The following is a 24113-nucleotide window of genomic DNA, read 5'->3' as shown; positions in this document are numbered from 1 at the left end:
TAGATAGGGCAGCACAGTGGCGCAGTGGGTAGCACATTCGCCTCACAGCAAGAAGGTCGCTGGTTCGAGCCTCGGCTGGGTCAGTTGGCATTTCTGTGTGGAGTTTGCATGTTCTCCCCGTGTTTGCGTAGGTTTCCTCCTGGTGCTCTGGTTTTCCCCACAAGTCCAAAAACATGTGGTATAGGTGAATTGGGTAAGCTAAATTGTCCGTGGTGTATGAGTTTTTCCCAGTGATGAGTTGCAGCTGCGTAAAACATATGCCGGATAAGTTGGTGGTTCATTCCGCTGTGGTGACACCAGATTATTTAAGGGACTAAGCCGAAAAGAAAATGAATGTTTGAAGACTTCAGAGTGATGCATAAATCAATGACTTCGAATAATTGTTTAAGTAGTTTGTGATGTATATTAAAGTGTGCCCCCTAAAAGTACAAGTGGCATCTGCCCGGCCCCCCCAGTTACTGTGGTCTAGAACTGCCACTGATTAAAAACAGGGACTAAGCCGAAGAAAAGTGATAAACAGTTTTTAGTGAGGAGTGGAAGTATATTAGGCTACTCAATTCAACTGGACTTAATATTTTTACAGTTCGAAGTGTTGACTGACTAGTAGTTTATTTATTACGTTGAAGTAAAAATCCACTAAATTACAGGGAAAGTTATATTCTGTGGACACAAGAGATCTAACCGAGTTAGTGGCGATATCTAGCGGCGATGTGTGGATCTGTCCTGACATTAAGGTACAAAGTATAAACCTATTAAATATTACTTAAGTCACTATTACACTGCTAAACATTTAAAGTGATAAAACAAAAAAAATGAAACAAATTGTGTGGCCAATAAAAATATTTATATAAAGAATGATTATTTCTATTATTTAAAAACACACATGCAAACACACACACACACACACACACACACACACACACACACACACACACACACACACACACATTTAATTCAGTTTTAAGAGTATCTAATCTTGTTTGTGAATCACTAACCAAGATGACAGACAAAATCAAGATTTTAGCCATTTATTTGCTGACATCATAAAGCAAAAGAACATTTCTCCAATGTAAGAAAAATAACTGTGATCTAATCAAGTGCACTTCAACAAAGTGTCTGTAGAAGCTGTACACCTGGCTCTGTGAAGTGAAGACATGAATCAAAAATATATAATCCATCTTCAGGATAAGGCTTAAGGTGGGATGTTCAGACAGCCTGTGTCATGTGAACGCGTTCATTTGACCTGCGTTTCAAGCATTCTGTAAATCCTTTCCTGATTAAAAATAAGAATAAAAATCTGTCATTTAGCCACATCAGATAACTCCCCAACTCAAAATGTTTAACATAATTAGAGAGCGTGAACATTTGTGCCAAACCCTCCTGCCAAATTCACAACTGCTGAGGTTTCCATGTCCTTTACAACAAACAAGTCAATCATTTACAGTTTCACATTACAGCAACAACACAAAGCACACAGGAGAAAGAGACCATATAGAGTAACATGTAGTCAGCCGTGTTTCAGCAAGTGTTTGTACGCAAGGACAAAACTAATTTGAAATAAAAAAAATTGCACGGGCAATACTTCGCACTGCAAATTTGCATTAATTAGGCATATGAAGATGTAAATATACACCTTAGACAAAATGTGTTTAGTCTTGGGTAGTGTTTGCTTAAAGAGATAGTTCACCCAGAAATATATACAGTATATATATATATATATATATATATATATATATATATATATATATATATATATATATATATATATATATATATATATATATATATATATATTATAATTAATATAATTATTTACTCACCTTTCTATTAACATTTTACAATAAGGTTCCATTAGTTGTTATTAATGTACTTACTTACAAACATTACCATTCAGCATTTATTCATATTTTTTAATATCAGTTACTATGTTACTACAGTTAATATCAGTGGTCGATCAACCAACCAGTTTAGGCTGGTTTAGGCTGTTTCTTTTCAGCAGGGTCTTGTGACTGAATATTACATTGGTTAAAGTTAAGTTGCATTCAGCCGTAGCTGTGTAATAAGGATATTATACTTTAAAAGTTGTCAGGCTTTATTCTGTGAGCACAACTGCCTAAATGTGTACTGTATTTTCCATTAGGCTACTTACCCAGCACAACTTTGGATTTTAATAACGAATTAGTAAAATGTTGGAATTATGATTATTTAATGCTGTACAAGTTTATTCTTATTTCATGTTAGTAAATCCATTAACGTCCACAATAGGCTAATGGAAGCTTGTAATAAATAGTGAGTCAGTTTGCTCATTCAGTTTCTTTTTTTTTTAGAATGTTGATAACCAAACCTAATTGACTTCAATAGTATTTTTATTTATTTATTTTTTGGTTAGTAACATTCTTCAATATGTCTTATTTTGTTCTGAGACATTTGGAACACATGTAAATTAGTATAACTTCATTTTTGGAGTAACCATCCCTTTAACATCCGTGTATTTGAAACAAAAACACATAATAACGACAAGACATAAATACAAAATGACCAAGCAGCATTGTGATTCATTGTTAAATACTATTGACATCATTAAGCCATAAAGTGGTACAACCATTTTCATATAATCGTCCCTGTATATAATTACACCGTTTACAGTTTCTATACACCGTGTTACATACAATCGGATACATACTGTATGAATAAAAGGCAATACAAAGCAGGACAGTTTGTGCAAACCACACGGGTTATCAACAGCAGATGGCAGTGTTTCTCCTTCTTTCAGAAAAGGGTGTGTTCGTCTTCATCTGAGGCATATTAGAGCCGGCAAAACACGTCGCAGTTTCCAAATATGCTTATTCAAAATGCGTTGTTGCTTTTGAGGTTAAAAGTTGCGATTAAAAACTCTGAAAAGCACAGGCAGATTTCAGTCCAGACTTGGTGCCGGTGGCACAGACCATCCTCATTGGTTCACGTTTTTGTGACGGCACACAGGTTTCCATAGCTACAGTTGGTTAGGTTGTATAAAGCCTAGGTCTCCAGATTATAATAAAGGAATGTTTATAGTTTGAATATTTTCATACATATAGGTTTTGTCAATTTTAAATATCCTTACTCACGTTTGAAAAAACCTAAAGATGAAATGATTATGAATCTGATAATTAGCTAAGGTAATGTGAGGTAGCCTGCAAACAGTGTTAGCTGTGAAAACAGACTTTGATCCTCTGAAACCATGAAGAAACTAGGAAAATACGCCTCTCTACTTCACAGTGAAAAGAAATACAGGTGCGTGTGTGATACAAAGGTGGTCTTTGGGTAAATGTGCCATTCTTGGCATTTCAAAATGAGTGAATGTTGACTACAACGTGATAGCTATTTCGATTGTTAATAGATACTGGTCATACACAAATATTATGGACAGTTCATATACATTCATATATGTCAACATCTAAATATTTACATACAAGTATATATATCTGGAATATAGAAATATAAAAAAGAGGCATAAGTAGTGCTTTGTTATAATCTAGCCTATGTACTATAGTATATTCCCTCAGTAATAAATATCCAGAGGCCCAGGGGCTAGTAATATTAGGTCAATCAAATCTGATAAGAGAAATTAGATTATTCAAAAAGCTACGTGTTCTGAAAAACTGTCGCATGCACTTATTCCAAAAGAAACGCTGCTGGTTTTCCTTTAAGAGGGTCATATTCTGAGAAATCTGATTTTTGGGGTTAACTTTAAGAAATCTACATTTCATCTACGTTCCAAAAAGTCTATTTACGGAAGCTAAGCTACTAAATGTCTCTTTCTGAATTGTATTAGTGCTAAAAACACATTGAGCACCCACATTTATGGCATGTTTACACAAAAACAATATTATATAAATGGAAAAAAAACTTCCATATACAGATGGCAATGATTTCAAAATGATCCCTATTAGCATGGATGCCAGTATTTGGCGATTTCAGTAGTATCTTGAACAGTCCTGTAGGCCATGAGTGTTGTTTTGATTGTGTTGGGAGCATGTCTATAGACTGAACACGTTCCTGTTGTTTTTAAATTGCACTCTGATACTACCATTTTCTCATAATAGCCAAAACAGCATTACACTTTTAGTTGAAAACAGTGTTGGGTAAGTATACCCTTACATTTCAATGTGGCCAAACTGGTCCCAGTGAAGTTAAAAAGAGAAAGTAGGATAGATTATGTCATACCTAAACACTAGAATAACTAACATTAAGAGTAAAATGTGGGACAAATGCTGTTGCTGTCTGTATTTCAGTTTGATCTGAACATTTTATGTACCTGCCATAAAGGTGCTGCTATTAAATGATGAACAGCACAAGCTGAGTAACTCATCAATCTAGCTAATTCCACATGCAAAGACAAGAAGTCTTAAAGGCACAGCAGCAAAAAAAAATGGCCTGTTTAATTGGACTAACATTATAAGTGGACCTCAGGGGAAATAATTAAATGATAAAAATATGTACAATATGACCCCTTTAAAACCTGAAACAAGCCAGCAGTGCAGCAAAATGAGTTAATTCCAGTGCTAAAGTGATGCTGTTTTAAGGACAAAGCTGAACCCGAAGTAAACCTCATCTAATTCACTATCCAATCTATGCTCTACTTACACATTTTTGCACTCCATTCTGCGGTCTCGGAACCAGCAGTTTTATGAAGGGGCCTCAGGGTAACAAACCTTGTGTAAGGGCACATCATTAGGCAGTTAGCATGGCACCTATCAGATGAGTCTTTCTAGTCAAGGCTGACTGTGATCTTGTGGTGGACAAACTGTGGTATGGCGTTTGGCAGTGAGAGACAGTGGTTCCAGAGTAAAGACATCTAATGGGGCTGATGCATTATCACTGCTGCATAGAACCGGGTTGAACCTGTTTGTAGCGTCTGATGAATCCGAGCTACAACACACGGTTGGCTTGTTGTGGATATATCGTGTTGATTGTATGCTACCGTTTGGTACATTGTGGAATGTTAATTTATCTCGTGTAACGTGAGCGAATGGATTGCGTGCTGGTACACAACAGTTTTGTCCTCATGTTTAGTCCTGATTTAAAATGCTGGAAAGCCATCAAAAAATCTGGCTGTCTGTGAATGGGTTAAAAGGTATATCTTTGTGTTTTTATACCTAAATATAACTATCCTCCACGTACAAATAGAAAGAAACAATTGTAATATTTCTGGCAAACAGGAGCGTAGTACGATTGTGCTCTATTTTACAATCTTTACACATGACAATTGGGCCAATATGCTCCAAAAGTGGAATATGTGAGAGATACTGCACAAACAGTTGGCTACTGGAATGCTTTAGGTGCACCTGATGGAAAAAACAAACTCCAATTGTCATGGGAAATGATGCAAAAGCAAAATACCTGTGATGACATAGAAAACGCTGCCCTTGCTCCTTCTACAGCCTTAATTATTCAGATATGCCAGTAAATTTCCCTTTACCAGCCAGCTGGAAGCAGGAGTAATTATTCAGTACACTGACAACACCTCGTGTGAGCGTGTATGTGATTAAGTGTGTGTCGGAATACACTTTGTATGCCTCCATGCATATGCTTGGGATGTACTGTATGCATACATTCTGTTTATATACGTGGAAGGGAAATACTGTGCACACTAGTTTGATGATGTGCATAATGCATTTGTGAGTATATGTGGGGGTAGAGTACATTCTCTAGATCATTTGGTCTTCAACTTGCCCTCCTTTGCCAGCTTTTCATTGAGTTGGCACAGCTGGCACAGGAATCCATCATTTGGGCCGATCTCTCGCTTGTGTCTTACTGTAGCAGTGGCAACTCGTACATCCATCTTGTGACGGAGCATGAGGTAAGCAATAACAATAGTGGGCGAGCGGCTGTAGCCCTCACGGCAGTGAACGTACACCTTTCCTAGAAGGGAAATAAAAAAGAATGTCTGAAATATAATTTATAATAAAACTTGCATTAGAGTGTTATTACTCCAACAAGACGCTGCTGAATTGCTATTATAATCAGATGCTTTCTTAACTACTGTTTTCTCAATCATTTCATTTTTCTTGTGTTTTCTTGTGTTATTTTTTTATTGAGAGGAAAGAGACACCACATATTTAAATATTCATCAAACTGTTGCTCTCGTCAACGTGGATGCAATTTAAATGTTCATTATAAGTAAATCACTGTAAAGGTATTTCCATTTTTTATTTTATTCAAAAAACAAACAAAAGATCTTTGCTGTGAGTTTATCGGGGCATTGAATCACACTTAGGGTCCTTTCACATGTAGACTGTTGTTTCAGAACCTGGCGCATTTCCCCAGTTGGTGCGGTCCGTTTGGCATATGTGAAACCCGCAATCGCACTCGGATCCGCGGCAAAACAATCGCTCCGAGATAGCCTGAATGAGTAGTGAATGAGTCGATTGTAGTGAGAAAGCAATACGACCCGAACCAGGCTATATCACAGTGTATTGTGGAATTCCGGGAGTTTTCCGGGAGATAGAACAATACGGGAGATGGCCGGGAGATGGGTCTGAAATACAGACTCCTGGGAAAAACGGGAGTGTTGGCAGGTATGTTTTAGTCCCTGTTTCGAAACAAAAGAATCGATCCACAGGTGTGAAAGCACCCTTAAAAGCAATAAGTTGTTGGCTGCAGTTCACTTAACGGCCACTGGTGTTACCAAAAATAATGGCTGTTTCTTAAATGCAAAAACGCTGAGAATGGACTTGCGGTCTCGTTGAAAGCAGTCTTGCTCCCTTACTCCCTTGCTCCTAGTTACCTAGGAAGACTGCAAAAACGGAGAACACATCCTGTGAGAAATGAGACGCTGCGCTCTTCCTGATGGTCACATGACCTTCACGCATTTTTAACTAAAAATTATTTAAACATTACAGCATTCATACAATGACTTATTGTTTTATGACGTTACACAAGAATACGAGGACGCAAGATTGCTGAAGAACGCATTTTGAGAAACAAGTTGTTTATAAATCTACATGCATCTCCTTTCATTTCAAATCTTTTCAAATCAACCTTTTCAAATCAACTTCCCTCCAAACATGCATACACACACGTACACAATCATTATTGACCTGCCGGCTCTCCTGGAGGAATTCACCTTGCCAGACTCTTCTGTGCTTATTTGGCAGATGCTGCAGAGGATCTGAAACATGATGCCTCCTTCCAACCAACAGCCTTGCTTACTTATGTTCTCCCTCGAGTCTTTGTCCTGTTTGTTTGTCAAGGAGATAACCTTCATTGATTCCTAAATATCTGCTCCCTGTGGATCAATGCAGAGCTACGGATCTGGCGGTCCACACAGAATGCATTTTTTGCATTTCTTTGTTTTTTACACTGATTTCCATTGTTTTCTATGTAAGCATAAGCTAAACAGATGCACTTTACAGAGCTGTCACAGTACATACAATGCATATGCATGCAATGACACCATTATTACTCAACACTGGTGGGGGAGGAGGGCGATCTTGAATAGAACTTGTGTGTGTGTGTGTAGTCCAATGTCCACACGGCCATTTAGTTTAGAGTTTTAGCATCCATTATTCATCTCAACTAAATGGCTTTTATTTCTTATAAAAGAACAAGTAATGGTGGGGAGTGCTCCAGTGATATAAAAGGTGTACAGCCAATCAATGTGTAACACACATAAATTATCACTTAAAAGTCTTTAATCCCTTTATTTCTCTGAGTTGTCACCACCTCTCAAAAATCACTGCTTCTCAGAATTGGATAAGATAAAATTCAAACCCTACAAAAGTCCCAACTCTACACTCTAAACAACACTAGGTTGTTATAACCCAACGTTGGGGCAGTTAAAAGCCCCTTTCACACATACAGAATTTTCATTTGGGATCAAGGGATCATGTGTGAACAAGTCCTTTTTGAAAATACTGGTAAATTCGTTCCGGCAATTTTCCGGAAAAAGAAGGTTACCAGTAGTTTCCCAGAATGCGGCTCTGTGTGAACACAGAAGGAAAATTGCTGGAAAGAGCGTGTTCACGTTTAGAACGCGCTGATGTGAGATGTCTACCTGAGGTCAATCAGACGCATTCACATCCGCGCTGTTTATGAAAATAAATACCTTTGTTTACTTCTCCAGACATTTAGCTGCTGCTTGTTAAGCCTCCTTTCCACTGCACATGACAAACTACAGACCGGAAGTCATTCTTTTCCAATGGAGAGTAGTCCGGAAGCTCCGTGCAGTTCCGATCATCTCCGTATGCGGAAAATTTGGATCTGAACTGAGCTGCGAATGCGTTGAAATATTTGAACTCCTGCAACTAGACCGTATTCGACCAGCCGACCAGATGTGATGTATTCCAGTGTTGTACAAGCAGGTCCGTGCGTGCAAGATGAGAAATACTATTTTTGGGGGGGTTATTTTTTTAATTAGAAAGTCTTTATTAACAAAAAAAACTTCTGTTCATAAATGTAAGTAATAAAGTAATAAAAATATCATTTTTTAATCTTGTCTCTACATTCCCTCCAATATTTTTAGCAGTCTATGAGTTTCTAGTATTCATTCATTCATTCAACCACTGTGAACGCACAGAGAATAATGGCTCTTGCTTTTGCACTCCTTTATTTTGGACACTGCGAGAACAGCTTTTCTTCCATTGTGCACATCAGAACAACAGTCGTGTCCAAATGTTGTGTGCAGTGGAAAGGCGGCTTTAGTCAGGTAACGTTTCTCACAAGCTGCAGCACACACTCAAATGTAGCCTACACGTCGACATGTGAAAGTGTTCCTTTATATCATCAGCACTTATAATGTAATCAAATGTGTAAACAAAGCTGTTTTTAGCTGCGTTTAGAACCTCTTCGGACGGTAAATTTTTTTCTATAGTTATTTTTTCCATCTCTGTGGCAAAAGCAGGTATATGAATGCTAAAGTTTAAAATAAAAATCGAAACCATTAACCGTGTGACTCCCTTAATGTTTTTAAGTGCAGCCGTTTAGAGCTTATTTATGGTTAATGATGTCAGAATGTACTGGTATTTTGGAATGGATGTGTGAATGGTGTTTTCCAGAAAAATTCTGGAATGTCCTTGCCTGTGTGAACAGCACGTATTTCAATTTACCGGTAAAGTAATTCCGGAAATTTTCCGGATATTTACTGCTATGACAGTGTGAAAGGGGCTAAGGACAAATCCAACAGATGGGTTCAAAAGTGTTATTTCAATTTATTATAAAAAATGAACCCATCTTTGGGTTACGACAACCCAATATCTTTTATTGGGCAGTGTAGTCAATCTATGGGTGGGAGATTCTTTTGGCTAACAGAGGATTCTCGTGTTATCAAATCAAGGGGATCAAATTTTTATCCAAACAAATGTTCATAGTACAGCTAAAGAAGAATAAACTTTTTTACTGAACTTTTTTATTTTATTCCACTACTCTGCATCTCATGTTTTGAAGCATTAACACTTGGACTTTAGCTCTACTTTCAGCTTTAGATTGGATTAAAACCTCAAACTGAAATGAATTTTCATTGATATTTGAAATTCACTGGCTTGCGGGACTTGTGGAGCTGCGCATCGATGGATTTGCTCTTCAGTGTTTGGAGTTTTAGCAGTGAAAATTAAACCACACTGAACTGAACTAAAAAGCGCTATAAAAATAAAGATGAATTGAATTTAAATTGGACATTTTACCCAAAATCCAACCATATTGCTCAAAATAATTTATCTCAAAAACATACTTTAAATCCTTGCAAAAGAACAATTATTTTTAAATCCTTCACAGTGGAATAAAAGATATATAATAAAAGAAGAATAGAAGAATTAATCTAAAACCAGTCGACATATCAGCCATCGTGACCCATCCATACGCAGAGCATATTTTTTAAAGATTTAGTGTGACTCAGAGGCAGCGGGAGCACTCAGACCTTCATCCCTCCCACTGCTCATTGTGATTCAGCCTGCAAATTCACCAGATGACATCAAGCCCACTGTAAGCATGGCTGTCGCAAATGTCACAGCTGAGCTCAGCCAGGCTGTGAAGTGGCAGCATATATTCTAGAGGTTTTGTTTCAGCTTAAGCTCTCGCTGAAAAGATTAGTGTCCTCCCTCGACCCAGGCTTGGCGTCTGATTTACCGCTTACTGGGCTCCTGCTGCCAAGATGACTTGCAATTAAGATGCTTTATAATTGCTCCTCTGTGTTAGAGATGGCATAAAATCTATGCCATAAAAGATGGGTTTCAATGATCCAATTAAAACGACTGGTGTGAGATATCTAGGGATAAAATTTGTGTGTAGGGGCGACCAGATCCATTTTGGAATATATTATTATCCATGGATACATATATAGCATTTCAATAAATCCCCTGTATTTGTTTTTATATCCTGACATGTGTTTGTTGTTTGTGCAAGCAAAGCATTAAAAAGGAATGAATTTAAGAAAGCTGGCATAAGGGAAATTGTGTTGTAGTAAAAAATAAGTAGCTTAGCTTGTTAAAGAAAGGTCAAGCTTTGAAAACCACAGCACAATTTACATTCAATCTATTTGCCAAGTGCCATTCACGCCTGCTGTTCTTGCGTAAATCCACCAGAGGCCACTGTGTATGCTTTTTGAGATCTCAAATGTCTCTCGCGAGTGCCATTCGCGCCTGCTGTTCTTGCGTAATCCACCAGAGGCCACTGTGTATGCTTTTTGAGATCTCAAATTTCTCTCGCGAGTGCCATTCGCGCCTGCTGTTCTTGCGTAAATCCACCAGAGGCCACTGTCGATTGACTGTTTGACTGATTGACCGATCGACTGACCCACCCTCCTTCCCTAAACCCAGGGCTTAATTTGTGCGTCTAAAATCTATAAAAAGGTAAATGCTTGATCTCCTTGGGATATAAATGAAATAAAAAAATTAAAGGAGACGTTTGTATATTAACCTTAAGAATATTTTCTATAATTTCTTTATAAGTATAGGAAATATTTTCGTTATATTTATGCAATAAAACTGGAGTTATGTAAATCCTCATCAACCATTTATATTGTAACAGTTTCAGACGAATGTTTATTGTTAGTGATTGAGTTTCCTCGCATGCCTTCATCCAGTCCTCTGTAGAAATATCCTCCTTAAGAGCTAATCTCCAAGCTTCCAATTTACAAGGTGATCAAGTTAAAAAAGACGGAGCAAACATTTATGAATATATGTATTCTACTAGCGAAACGACTTATTTCTTTAAACTGGAATAGTATATGTGCACCAAATATAGGCTGTTGGCTTAAAGAGATGGTAACAAACATGTCAGTGAAAAAAAATTACTTATATGATAAGAAATAATTTTTGATAGAGTTTGGGGACCTTTTCTGCTGTTTTTAAAAGGTGGTGGATTTGAATTTTTTTTACTAGAAGATTAGTAACAGAGATGATATTGAATGCTGATGTAAAATACTAAGAAGCCTTTTGTTTTGTTTGTTCATTTGTTTGTTTGTTGGTTTATGTTAAATCTGACACATGGAAATGTGTATGTACATGTTAAAATATATTTAAAAGGAATTGGAGAAAAAAAAGGTAAATGCTCAATTTCATAACCCATGCATGCCTTTAATTATACATAAGTATACGAAAGGGTCAATATAACGCTTATACATGCCATTTTAATTGTCATGCTTTACATTATATGAACGTGATTTCATATATTTTAATTTATAAGGCACTCCAAACTACCTATTACAACCCCAGTAAAACAATAGGATCACTCGGGGTCCATAGGCGGACTCAATTCTTAGGGGGGACTCAATTTCTCATAACACAGGTTTACCCCGATCTGTTCAGGGATCTTGCAATTTACAAATTAAGCACTGCCTAAACCCAACCAATAGTGTTTTCAAAAGCACTGATTGACCCACCTATCCACTTCCCTAAACCCAACCGACAGTTTTAAAAAGCAATCATGAAAAATAAAAGCCTGATTTTTACCACGTTTTCAGATTTTACTACATTCTCACCCTGTTTATTTTATTGTTTGGCTTCTGTTTTTGTCGTACCCGCTTTCTGGAACCGTTCTTCACCAGATTCGTACCACGTCATCGTGATCAACTCCTCGCTGCGTCTCAAGTCCGCTGACGTACATGGCAATCTAACTGGACAAACTGGTAACAGCAGGAAAGCCGTCCACACGGAGGTAATCGGTCAGCTGGTAAGCGCAAAAAGGAACGGCATACCGCCCCGTACCATTCATTTTAAAGACGAAATGCAGCCATACATACTTCTGGCTACATGATTCGAATTTAATATCTTGGAATATTCCTGTCTGTGAATGGATATTTGATTTAGGAACAAAAGCAAAAAGATCAGCCAACCTTTTCCATGTGCCAGCGCCTTGTCTATGAAGTCTGCTGCGTCCTCAAAGAAGGCACTGATGTTGAACTGCTCAGTGTCATTGGCCTGTATGCCATGGTATGTGATCCCAGTTCCTGCGTAGAACTCTGCGTTGGTGTTCACGTGCATGAAAGAGTTTCCCTCTGCGACATTCAGTATGTGTGTCACACCCAGACGCTGCAGACGCATCACATTCTGGGCCACAAACCTGGGGAGCAGAAGCAGAGCACTTGTGAGACACCTGGACCAAACTAAGTAATTTTGTAATGGCTTAAGGCAATGTTGCTGTCAAGATCAGCTCATTAAAGTCAAGCGGGAGCCCAGAAGACTGTTGAGTGAGTCAAAGATTTCCATCCAAAGATGCGAATTTGATTTATGCGCAAAGACATGTAGGAGAAGCTACTATTTTCTTCTATAATAAATTACTTGCATCTCAGAAGACAAAGATGAAATGCAATGAAAGCGCTGAAGGTTTTAGAGGCGCAAGAAACTCAAGAAGAGTACAGCCACTCAAGAAGATGTTTTAGGAGGTAATAATGCAGGTCATGATTTTGCCAAGTACGATGCGATCCTGGATTAACATCTATGTTGATCCTGGAACATCATTTTTGTTTGAAAATGTAATCAATACCTATTCCCTATCCCTAAACCCATACATAACTGTAAATTATTTCCAAAATCAGAAGAGGGTAATAGTTGGATACTAGCGGGATCATCTTGAAGTGCATAAACTAAACCGTGAGACTAAACTTAACATAAATAGTAAACATGTCCCTTATTTCTGATTGGCTGAATGGAATGTTGTTCTAGGATCAACATAGATGTTAATCCATGAGCATGTCCTACTTGGCAAAATCAGGTTAGCGGGTCAGGTAATAATGAACCACTTTGATGACAGACTTTGGCTAATGCATTGTAGAATGACCAAACAACAATTTAGATGTTTTACAATGTGGTCAGTCCGTTGGTTTGTCCATGCTGTCTTATCACACCAATTTTTGTTATCAGATGATATCACGTAATGTGCTTTCTGGAATTTATTCAATACACGTCCATCATAGTTTATGCTTGTTTTTTTATTGGATAAAAAGTTTATCCTACTCAGTTGTTCTTATAAATTCTTATGTGTATTTTCAAAATGGATGCACATCTTGTATATCATCTTGAATATCTTGTGATATTCCAAATGTGCATTAAAAATAGTTGGGTGGAAGCAAAGCAAGTGAAAGAAAGACCATCAAAATATTTTCATCTTTTTGATCTTATCATTGGAACAACTGAGTAAATTTGGAGTAACAAAGCATCCTAAACCCAATTATTAAATTCACACCACAACAGCAGATGCTGACCAACAACATCAAACACTTAGTCAGTTTTGGTCATATCAGTGTTCTTTTCTTGTTGACATTAGATAGTTATTTTCACCTACTGTTTTAACCCAGGATTGTGCTGTTTTGCGTATTTTATTTGTGTGATTTGAATCTGCCTTTAAAAATACAATGTTCTATACTGGCATCAAAACAACCTTTAACATTCATGGCATCTTTTTAATGGACAAAAGTTTGTTATAAATTCATTCATTCATTTATTTTCTTGTCGGCTTTGTCCCTTTATTAATCCGGGGTCGCCACAGCGGAATGAACCGCCAACTTATTCAGCACGTTTTTACGCAGCAGATGCCCTTCCAGCCACAACCCATCTCTGGGAAACATCCAAACACACACTCAAACACTACGGACAATTTAGCCTACCCAATTCACCTGTACCTCATGTCTTTGGACTGTGGGGGAAATCGGAGCACCCGGAGGAAACCCACGCGAACGCAGGGAGAACATGCAAACTCCACACAGCAATGCCAACTGTGAGGCAACAGCACTACCTACTGCACCACTGCGTTGCCTTGTTAAAATCTGTTCTTTACAATTTTAAGATCAATTCATACTGCATAGATGACAAACAGCAATAGTCAGATCTTTGTTAGCATCTATTAGCATTGGCTAGCAATGTTTTTTGCTGACTGAAAATGTTCAGTTGGCTTTCGTTGGACTGTGAAATGTTTGCAAACTGACATACTACAATCTAGAGATTGTGTGCATTGGTCAGCATCTGTCAGTGCAGGTTGAACTGGCCATTGAAATTGAAAGGTTCTTTATATAAATAAGCTCCATGTACAATTTCCATAATAAAAGGTTCTTTATACTGCAAAAGCGTACTTTAGATTAGTAATATGTAGATGTAGGTATATTAAGTAACACAACTACATTCAGAAAATGTACTAACCTGTTCCTGGAATATCGATTACAGTGGTTTTCAACATGTAGACAGAAGTTATTAATAGAAATAAAATTGTTATGTAAAAATGTTTAGTCATAATTTGATTTATTCCATTGTCTGTTGAATTTCTTGATTCTGGCGTGTAATCAAATTGTTTAACACAAAGGTAGTTCCAGTCAGTTTGTTCACAGTTCTAAATAAAGGTGCTACCCCCAAACATTAGTAGTAACCATAAAAATCAGTGAAGTGACACGTTGCCGGAGCCTTCATTCCGAAGTCGCTTTAAGGGTGCAGTAGGGGATGGTCTTCAGACCCATTTTTTGTTGTTCTGGTTAAAAGTCTCTTCACATTCCTATAGTACTGATTAGTAAATGATCTAAATGTATTTTATGTCTTTTTATATTCTGGGTAAGGCATAAGACTAAAAAATGTTCATTCAATTAAAATAGTGTCGGGCCAACATCTCCCATAATTCTGATACGTAGCTCAAACTGTCTGTCAGCAAATGCAGATTTGAGCTACTGCGCACCTGTTTGTATGCAGCTCTGCCGTTTGTGCATACACGTGCTGCGCGTTCACAAGAGAGAGAGAGAGAGAGCGAATAGTAAAACATGCTGAATCAACTTTTTCAAATCCTGAATCAATATTGGAGTTACTTTTGCATGCTGGAGGAAGGATGCCACCATGGCGGAAGTATTTCTCTTAGACAGGTAATGTTGTTTTAAAAAAAATTTTGTCACGCAGAGCTAATGTAGATTGGGTTGTTATGAATGGGTTATATGCACAGAAGTGTTGTTCAGCCACTGAAATCTTCCCGTGAAAGAATGATGTGACTATTTCCAATTTCATAAGGTCCTTTTACAGCATCGATAATGTAGATTTTTATTTAGTTTAACAACAAAACATGAATAAACAGCGCTATTCCACCTAGCCTGCTTTACTGAGCTGAAGATGGTTTAATATTCACATTGGTTCATTTTTGAACAATGACAACCTGTGACACGTTCCTTATATTGTTTACCGCAACTCTGAATTTTCGGTCAGAAATAGCATTTAAGTATGGCTTAGAAATGAGTGTAATAATGAGTGTAATTTCTGCACGCCGCCAGCCAAGCTTTAGCTTTAGCTCAACACATGAGTGAGGGTTCTGCTGTCGTCTTTAAGGTACGCACGCTCGCGTGGCTTTGGACGGCAGGGGAGGGACGGTGTTTCAGAGATTTATGCTAACAGGCTAGCATTGTGACAGATCACCTACCTCACCTTTAAGGCAAGTCATTTCACTCGGTGGCCACTCTTAAACATGCAAGTGCCTCTCTATTTTTGAACAGGGAAACATCAAATTATCCAAAACTGTTTGCCAAGCTTACAATTAAATTTCATGTTTGGAATTACCGAGGACGTTTTTTTTAAATTAGTGTCTAAATTTTGTAGTCACTCACTCTCCTTCAACTTAATCCCTGATTTATAAGGAGTCGCCACAGCAAAATGAACCACCAATTACTCTGGAATATGTTTTTATATAGTAGATGACCTTATAACTCGTGAACCCCCAGTGCTGAGAAACACCCATACACTACAGCCAATTTTGTTTATCCAATACACTATTGAAAATTTACTGTACCCAATTCACCTATAATCGTGGTTTATCTGTGGTTCAGTTCATTTGGTCCTGACCAAGGGCAACAAATGATACACTGTAGCATTTATCTGCTGTTGTTGGATCCTTTTCATACCACACTGATTGCTTTGGTCCGAACCAGTTGACAAGAAGAAAAACGCAGTCATGTGACAAAATCCACATCACTCATTGGCTAGATGTTATTGAACGTATTTCCTAAACTGCTCTTCAATTGCGCTGGCTGATTGTATCCCTGGTCATAGTATACTTTATAGTTTGTATACATCCCTTTAGACAAACTATACATTTCGAGAATGAAGCATGGCTGCAGCTGAAAAACAATGTTTTAATGCATTGCAAAAGGCGAAGGCGCATCACAAGTCACTTCAGGATGAGGCGTGAATTATTTTTTTAATAACTGTGACATTGGTCATCTTCTGGAAATACTACCAATGATCCATCAGGCAATGTTTTTCCCTCTCTTTCTCTCTGTTTAAAATTGTTGGTAAAGCGCTGTCAACAAATATTTTTCCTCCACATCCCATAATGCACAGTGCATCAGACTGCAGCAGCTGAATAAGTCCAAAAAAGTGCAGTACTTTTTGCGGTTTGGGTCTGTTCTAGTTCGGATTATGTTCTCACCACAAACAAACCGCTCCAGGGTTCATTTGAAAGCATACCGAGACCAACTCTTCAAGGAGGTACGCTTTTTTGGTGCACAATCGAGTACGATTGCTACATTCACACCTGGTCAAACGAACCACACCAAGAGGGAAAACAAACTCTAGTGCAATTCAACCGAACTAAATAAGGCAGGTGTGAAAACACTCTTAGACTATGGGGGAAACTAGAGCAGAGATGGGGAGAACATGCAAACTCCAAACAGAAATACCTCCTAGCCCAGCAGGGACTCGAACCAGTGGCATTCTTGCTGTGAGGCGACAGTGCTAACCACTGAGCCATCAAGCCACCCCTATCTAAACATTCAAATCGAACAAAAAAAATCAACATCTTTTTCAGGTTGCCCAAGCTAAATACCTGTTACCTCTGACTGATTGCAATTGTGAGTTACTGACCACAGGAACATCAGTGACAGCTGCTGTTGATGTTGCAATGTGGATGTGTTCAGCAATATGACAATGATAGGACAATTTTATACAAATGAGCAGTGCCCGTCACAGAGTGTCTACCAATAAGAGTGAAGACACTGTTCTATCAAATTTGTGTCTTTCTATAAATCCAGTATAAAACTACATGGAAAAGTGTGTAATGGAAATAGTCTCATTCCTTAAATTGCTGTTAGCTCTTGAAGTAAATTAAAATTGAACAAGTTTTCTCAAGTTCTTTTCTCTCGCTCCTGAATACCCTGTAATCATTAATTCTTGATAAAGTTATGTAATGCTTGTGTTAGGTACATGCTTTCTGAAATGCTCTCAGTTTATAGTTCAAACCAGCTCAAGACCCTGCCAACCCCACCCAGAAGCCTCAGCTATGGATCGGTCTGCTGTGTCTAGTTTGAGATTGATTGGAGTGAATTGTGGAGCCGCTTTTAGTTGGCAGGGATGTTGGCTGATGTCAGAGGGCCCCTGGGGACAGCAGTGTTCTAAACCAGAACAGACACACCAAGGAGATCTTGGCTGCTGCCCAGAGGCATACAAAGAGCCATAGGCGTCCAGCGTAGTGCCCAAAATAGGACTTTGAGTCCACGGAGAGAGAAAACAAGAGATGAGAAGTGAGCTGAGCAGAATGCTCTGCCATGTAGTTGCATTGTCTCTATTTTGCTTGAGCACCTGGAAGTCTTTCATCTCTGTCTGCTAAAAATCCAACCTCTTTACGTCTCTCTTGTCCACCTCTCAGCGCCATCTCTTGTAGAGGAGTAGTAGAGGAAAGACTGCACATATGGGCAATGGAAAATATACACTACACAGTGGTGTAAAGTAACAAATAGCAAATACTCAAATTACTGTTTTTCTCAGGAATTGTAATTTACTAAGTAGTTTTAAAAATTTTTACTTTTACTTTCCTTTGAGTATTTTTAGTACGGTACTTTTATCGGTATCGGTACTTTTATTCCACTACTTTCCTTTAAACTGCAGTCACTACTTTCTTGTCAATGGTGATTGGCTGAAGTAGAAAAATCAGTCCTGCGATTCCTGTCCAATCAAATCGCACATTGAAAGTAAATCGCACCAAACTGAACTACCTAAAGACATGGGTGCTTTATAAATGAAGCAAATCTTTTGGAAGCAATCAAAATGTCCAAGAAAGTGTCCAAAATCTTTACACGCATTGACCCAGAGACTATTTATAGAATTCAAGTCACTGATGAAAAAATAAAGGATGTCGACTGTATGATGACTGAAATTACCAAACAGCCTTAAACAATCAGTAAATGGAACGAATTAAGAATGGAAGGAAGGACTGAACAAGGAATGGAAGGAAGGACCAAAGAAAGGAAGGACCGAACTAATGAAGGAAGGAAGTACTAAATAAATGAAGGAAGGATTCAAGGAAAGACTGAACAATCGAAGGAAGGAAGGAAGAAAGGAAGGAACGAACAAACAAACGAATGAATGAACAAAAGACCTAATGTCAAACAAAAATATGAACTAACAAATGAATGACTGAACGGACCAGTGAAGGGAGGAACGAAGGAACGAACAAGTGAATGAAGGAAGAAACGAGCAAACAATTGAAGGAAGGTTGGAAGGAACGAACATTCCTTGTTCATGCAATACAGAATGTTACATTTACACATCCCTGCACAAACTGCATGTAAACGCATCAACTTTTCACACTGTAATACTCACTACTCAGTACTCTTGAGTTCTTTTAAGGGCTACTTTTTACTCATACTTTGAGTAATATTTACAACAGATACTTTTACTCTACTTGCGCTACATTTTTGGGCAAGTAATGGTACTTTTACTTGAGTATGATTTTTCAGTACTCTTTCCACTACTGACAGTACACAAGTATAATAGTATGAAATTAAAATACCTATCTATAAATAATAAGCTCATTTATTTACATTTAAGAAAACCCTAAATAAAGATCAAATCTGCAGCTCTTCTGGTTTATAACAGGAAGATGTAGTGTCCCATCAGTCTCTGTGTCTGCCAGCACAGAGGCTCTTCCGTGGTGATGAACTGATGGACTCTGATGCGCCGCCCAACACCCATAATTCAACCCCACCCACCACCCCCCAACCACAAAGATCCTGTCTACAGTATATGGAGCCTTTGCAGAGAGTGGTCATATTTCTCCCTGTGTTTGTGTATGTGTATGCATGTGCGTGAGAGAGAGAGAGAGAGAAGTGCACCTGTCCTGGACTCTGTTCACTGCAGTCCCTTCACATGCATTATTAATGCAAGTCTTACAAAGAGAGGTGTGCTATGAAGAAAGTGGCCCATTGCCCCATACTGCACCTTTACATGAAATAAAAAGTCCAAAATGCTCTGGGAGCTTTCTTCTCATGTAAACTGACACATTTTTTGAAGTATTTTTAAGTGGTGACAAAAATGCATAAATATTGAAAATGCCACAAAGCGGTGCTTGTAAAATCAAGATTTTGTTTATGGCAAATAATCAGAAGGACTTTGTATACTAAAGACAGTCTCATATCCTATCTGAGCTGAATAATAATCCCAAAGGTCTGGCTCACTGTTATATCTGCATTTAGTTTATTGATGTGCTCTGCTGTACTGACAAGAATCTGATCAAACAACAACAGTGCATGCTGAACACAATGTGGACATTCAATCTTATCTAAATGGCTAATAATTATGGATAAGATTGTAAAATTAGTCCGAATACAATACCTTGTAAATCACTATGCAATATAATACAACTGCAATACTTTTAGTGCATACTGTGTGAATATGAGCAGAAGTTGTTGTGCAGGGTGTACTTATAAAAAGTATATTCTTGTAAAGTTGTCTATTTGTTGTAAATGTTGATTGTCTTTAAAATCTAGACTTAGATCCCATATATCTATCTATCTGTGATATCAGAATTATATATAAAGTAATCTGGAAGCTAATGAGAGGGTACACACACATAAGCAGCTCAGTGCCAATTTTTTGTCAATATCTACAAATGACCATGTGTAAATTCCTGCTGTTCATAGCCTTGCAAATCAGGCTGTGGTTTTATGCTTAAATTGATTGCTTGTTATATGGAGATAATGGGCTTGTTCTAGTTATCCAATACAGTGATGCTTGTGTGAGCTGAGTTTTTTTTTAAAGTGACACTGTTAGAAAAAGATTCACTCATTCATTCATTTTCCTTCAGCTTAGTGCCTTATTTATCAGTGTCACCACAGCGGAATGACCGCCGATTATTTCAGCATATGTTTTACGCATCGGATGTCCTTCCAGCTGCAATCCAGTATTGGGAAACACCCATACACTCTCACATTCACACACAAACTCAATTTAGTTTTTATTCAATTCACCGATGGCGCATGTCTTTGGACTGTGGGGGAAACCGGAGCACCCGAAGGAAACCCAGACAAACACAGGGAGAACATGCGAACTCCACACAAAAATGCCAACTGGCCCAGCCGGGACTGGAACCAGTGACCTTCTTCCTGTGAGGCAAAAGTGCTAACCACTGTCCAAGATTTACTCAAACATTTACCAAGTGCTATTTAATGAGGTATTTGTTTTAACACATTTTTAAACTAATTAGTTTTAATAACTAATTTATAATGAATAATTTATTTTGTTTATGCAGTGATGACAGTACATAATTTAGACTAGTTATTAACAATCTAGTGATTTTGCAATATACTAGTATTCAGGTTAATTGGTTAATAGGCAATGTTACACTGTAAAACCCAACTGTCAACTTTATCAAATGAAATGAGTGTAGTTAACTCAAAACTTACTGAAGGTTAATTCTACTCATTTGAAAAGAGTTTTGAAGGTATTGAGTTAATTAAATACCTCATTACTTCAATTTAAATGGAGTAAGTTCACAGTACTCATATAGATTAGTTTTTTAACTCAAATGGTTTGTAGCAATCAGTTTCCTCAAACGGTTTGAGTTGCCTTTACTTATTGGGTTTTACAGTACTTAATTGGTTTGAGTTCTCTTTATTTATTGGGTTTTACTGTGCTCAAATTGCTTCGTCTACTCAAATGTATTAAGTTCACAGTACTCATTAGGATTAGTTTTTGAACTTAAATGATTTATTCTTTAGCCAATAAGAGAAAAAAAAAGTTGTTTTTTTTGGAGGCTATTAATTTAGTTTTTTATGTTAAAACTTTTTATTTCAGACCAACTAAAAAAATAAGACTTTCTCCAGAAGAAAAATATTATAGGAAAAGCTGTGAAAATATGCTTGCTCTGTTAAACATCACGTGAAACATTTAAAAAGAATAAAATTTTCTCAGGAGGGCTAATAATATAATTTTGCCTTCAGTTGTAATTATTGAATTCTCTTTCTGACAGTTAGGCACAACTCTCAGCTAATGTTGACAATTTGTTTATAAATGGCCAAATGTCAAAAAATGTATGGATCTGTCTAGTATTTTGGTACATTACTTTTGAACCATTTTGGTTCGTACTCATTTGAATTTAAGATAAATTTGAGTGATTCAAAAGTATACTGTTTTTTTCATCAATGATTAAGTGTGTGTTCACACTTGCCAGGTTTGGATTCATTAAAAAATCTCTGGTGTGAAAAATCATGCCATATATTTCTGGAAAAATTCAGGAAATTTCAGGCATTAGGAGATTTTGTTCTTGAGAAACAGAAGAACTGACACTGTTCCTCACACTGTTCTGACCTCCTTACACATTTTGTAAGCTCTTATCTAATTAAAATATCATCACATGTGCATACAACAAGCATAGCCAGCATTGCGTTGGCTAAGTTATAGTTCTTTTGCTAAAAAATATAATTTTCTTTAAATCCTTAAGTTCAGTTTGAAAAAAAATGATGTTATGAATGCTCACAAACAGAATACATGCATTATTTTAGTTTTTGTTTGGGAGCTCGGATAGAATTAAACCACAAGCATGAATGCCCTGAAATTTGATTGAATGTTGAGTGCTTCAATTCTCCTCAGAATTTGACATGAATTTGATGAACATTTAAATTCGTATTATCTTCTATTAGACAATGAAAAACTAGAATGTATTTCCTAGTTTACTACAGCAATACAGTACACACAAAGCAACGCGAAAAGCACGAATATGAAATGAAATGTTTATGCAAGTTACTTAAAAAAAAAAAAAAACTTTTAATCAAAAATCTCATGCAAATATTAAAACATGTAATTAAGTAATGTAATCTGAAAACCTCTACAGAATATTTGATTAGCTCAAGAATAGTGAGGAAGGGCCTTTTCACATTAGGAAGTTGTAAACAAACATTAAAGGTACAAAATCTGTCACTGGGGCGGTACCTTTTCAAAATGTACACTTTTGTACCTATCAGGTCCACATTGGTACTTTAACCATACACTTTTGTACACATTTTTTTATTTTATTTTTTTTTTTTTGGTACAAAGTGTATATTTAGAAAAAGTACCGCCCCAGTGACAGGTTTTGTATCTTTATTTAAAAGAGAGTGAAGGGTTTTCAAAAGTCAACTTTCAAGATGAAGAACACGTTTTGGTAATTTTCTCTTTGTATAACGGGAAATATAGTCCTAATATGGTTCCAGTGAATTAAGACATAAAACAAGTCAGAGATGTCGAAAAGAAGCTATTTTGTAAGCAGTGATCTCGGAGAGATAGCGAGATTTTACCGACAGAGGACGGTCGTGGACAAAATCAGCTTCCCTTGCAGTCTGACTCAAAATGATCGCTATTTCTCTCCCGTTCTTTCGGGATTGTTCTCGTAACGTTGTATGGAGATGTGACGTGCTCAATTCACGTGTTCCCATTTCCACCTGGGCAATGCAAAAGCTTCGGGTAATAATATTTTCTGTGAGGTTTTATTGACATTTGACAGATCTGCTACAAATCAATTAGCCTACCTGAGCCACCTCAATTCACCACAACCAGCAGAAAGGCGCTACCTGTCAGTGTCTTCCTGCCATCACAAACACAAGTCGCTGAACTTACGCATTGCCGATGTAAATCCTGGGAAAGACCTCGTTGAAATGTTGTGCAGGGAGGCTGTAGAAACCGCTGCCGTTGGACAGCAGCTTGTTGAGTTGTTGTACAGTCGCCTCGGTGTCTGTTACGGTGACTTCCAGTGGTGCCTTCGCGGGGCTGTGGTGTTTCTTCATGCTTCAGTCCTCCTCCTCCTCCTCCAAAAGCAAAAAAAAAAAAAAAAAACACAACAAGTGTCTAGAGATGAAGATGCGACGGCTTTCGGCTTCCCGGCATTTTATTTCCTTCTCCTCTCTGTGTTATTTTGCGTGTTTTCGTGAAGGCTCTCTCTCTTTGCAGGCAGACAGACACACCCGGACTCGCCCACCGGCGGTCTGATGCGATGCTCCGGTGAGCTCGGTAACAGAACTGGCGGAAGATGGCGACAACGGACCGAGACACTAGTCAATGGGAGGCGTTAAAGGGAAAGGCTCTGGCTTCTCGGATGCAAGAACGGTTCTTGTCAGGTTAGACAGCGTTTACGCACTATTGTCGACTGTTGTTTATTAAACATGATCCGCAACGATTAGGCTGTACACGGAAACCGATTCATAATAACCATTCATTTAGAAACACGAGCCTGTTCCCGAGCATCAACCCCTCCCTTCACGTACGGGTAGATTTGTGTGTTAATTGACGTTGTGACAGGCAGGCTTATTGAAAGTGATTACGTTTGTTTGTTTGCTTGTTTGTTTGTTTGTTTGTTTGTTTGTTTGTTTGTTTTACTTTTCTCTCCCATTTCAATTCAACTTCTCTAAATAGTCCACCTACTTGTGATTATTT

General features: G+C 37.7%; 1 protein-coding gene across 1 annotated transcript; it reads right to left on the bottom strand.

The window, feature by feature from the left end:
• Positions 1 to 1821: 1821 nt before the first annotated feature.
• dusp3a (dual specificity phosphatase 3a) lies at positions 1822 to 23759 on the bottom strand. The gene is made up of 3 exons (XM_056470027.1): positions 23301 to 23759; positions 12311 to 12537; positions 1822 to 5904 (listed from the first exon to the last, which is right to left on the bottom strand). Exons 1-3 carry the CDS (start codon positions 23465 to 23467, stop codon positions 5696 to 5698), a joined length of 603 nt encoding a protein of 200 aa, XP_056326002.1. The 5' UTR covers positions 23468 to 23759; the 3' UTR covers positions 1822 to 5695.
• Positions 23760 to 24113: the final 354 nt, after the last annotated feature.

Source organism: Danio aesculapii, chromosome 12 (genome assembly GCF_903798145.1).
Source record: "Danio aesculapii chromosome 12, fDanAes4.1, whole genome shotgun sequence".
Classification (NCBI taxonomy): domain Eukaryota; kingdom Metazoa; phylum Chordata; class Actinopteri; order Cypriniformes; family Danionidae; genus Danio; species Danio aesculapii.
Note: the sequence above shows the minus strand (reverse complement) of the source record. Positions and strands in the feature narration are given on the sequence as shown.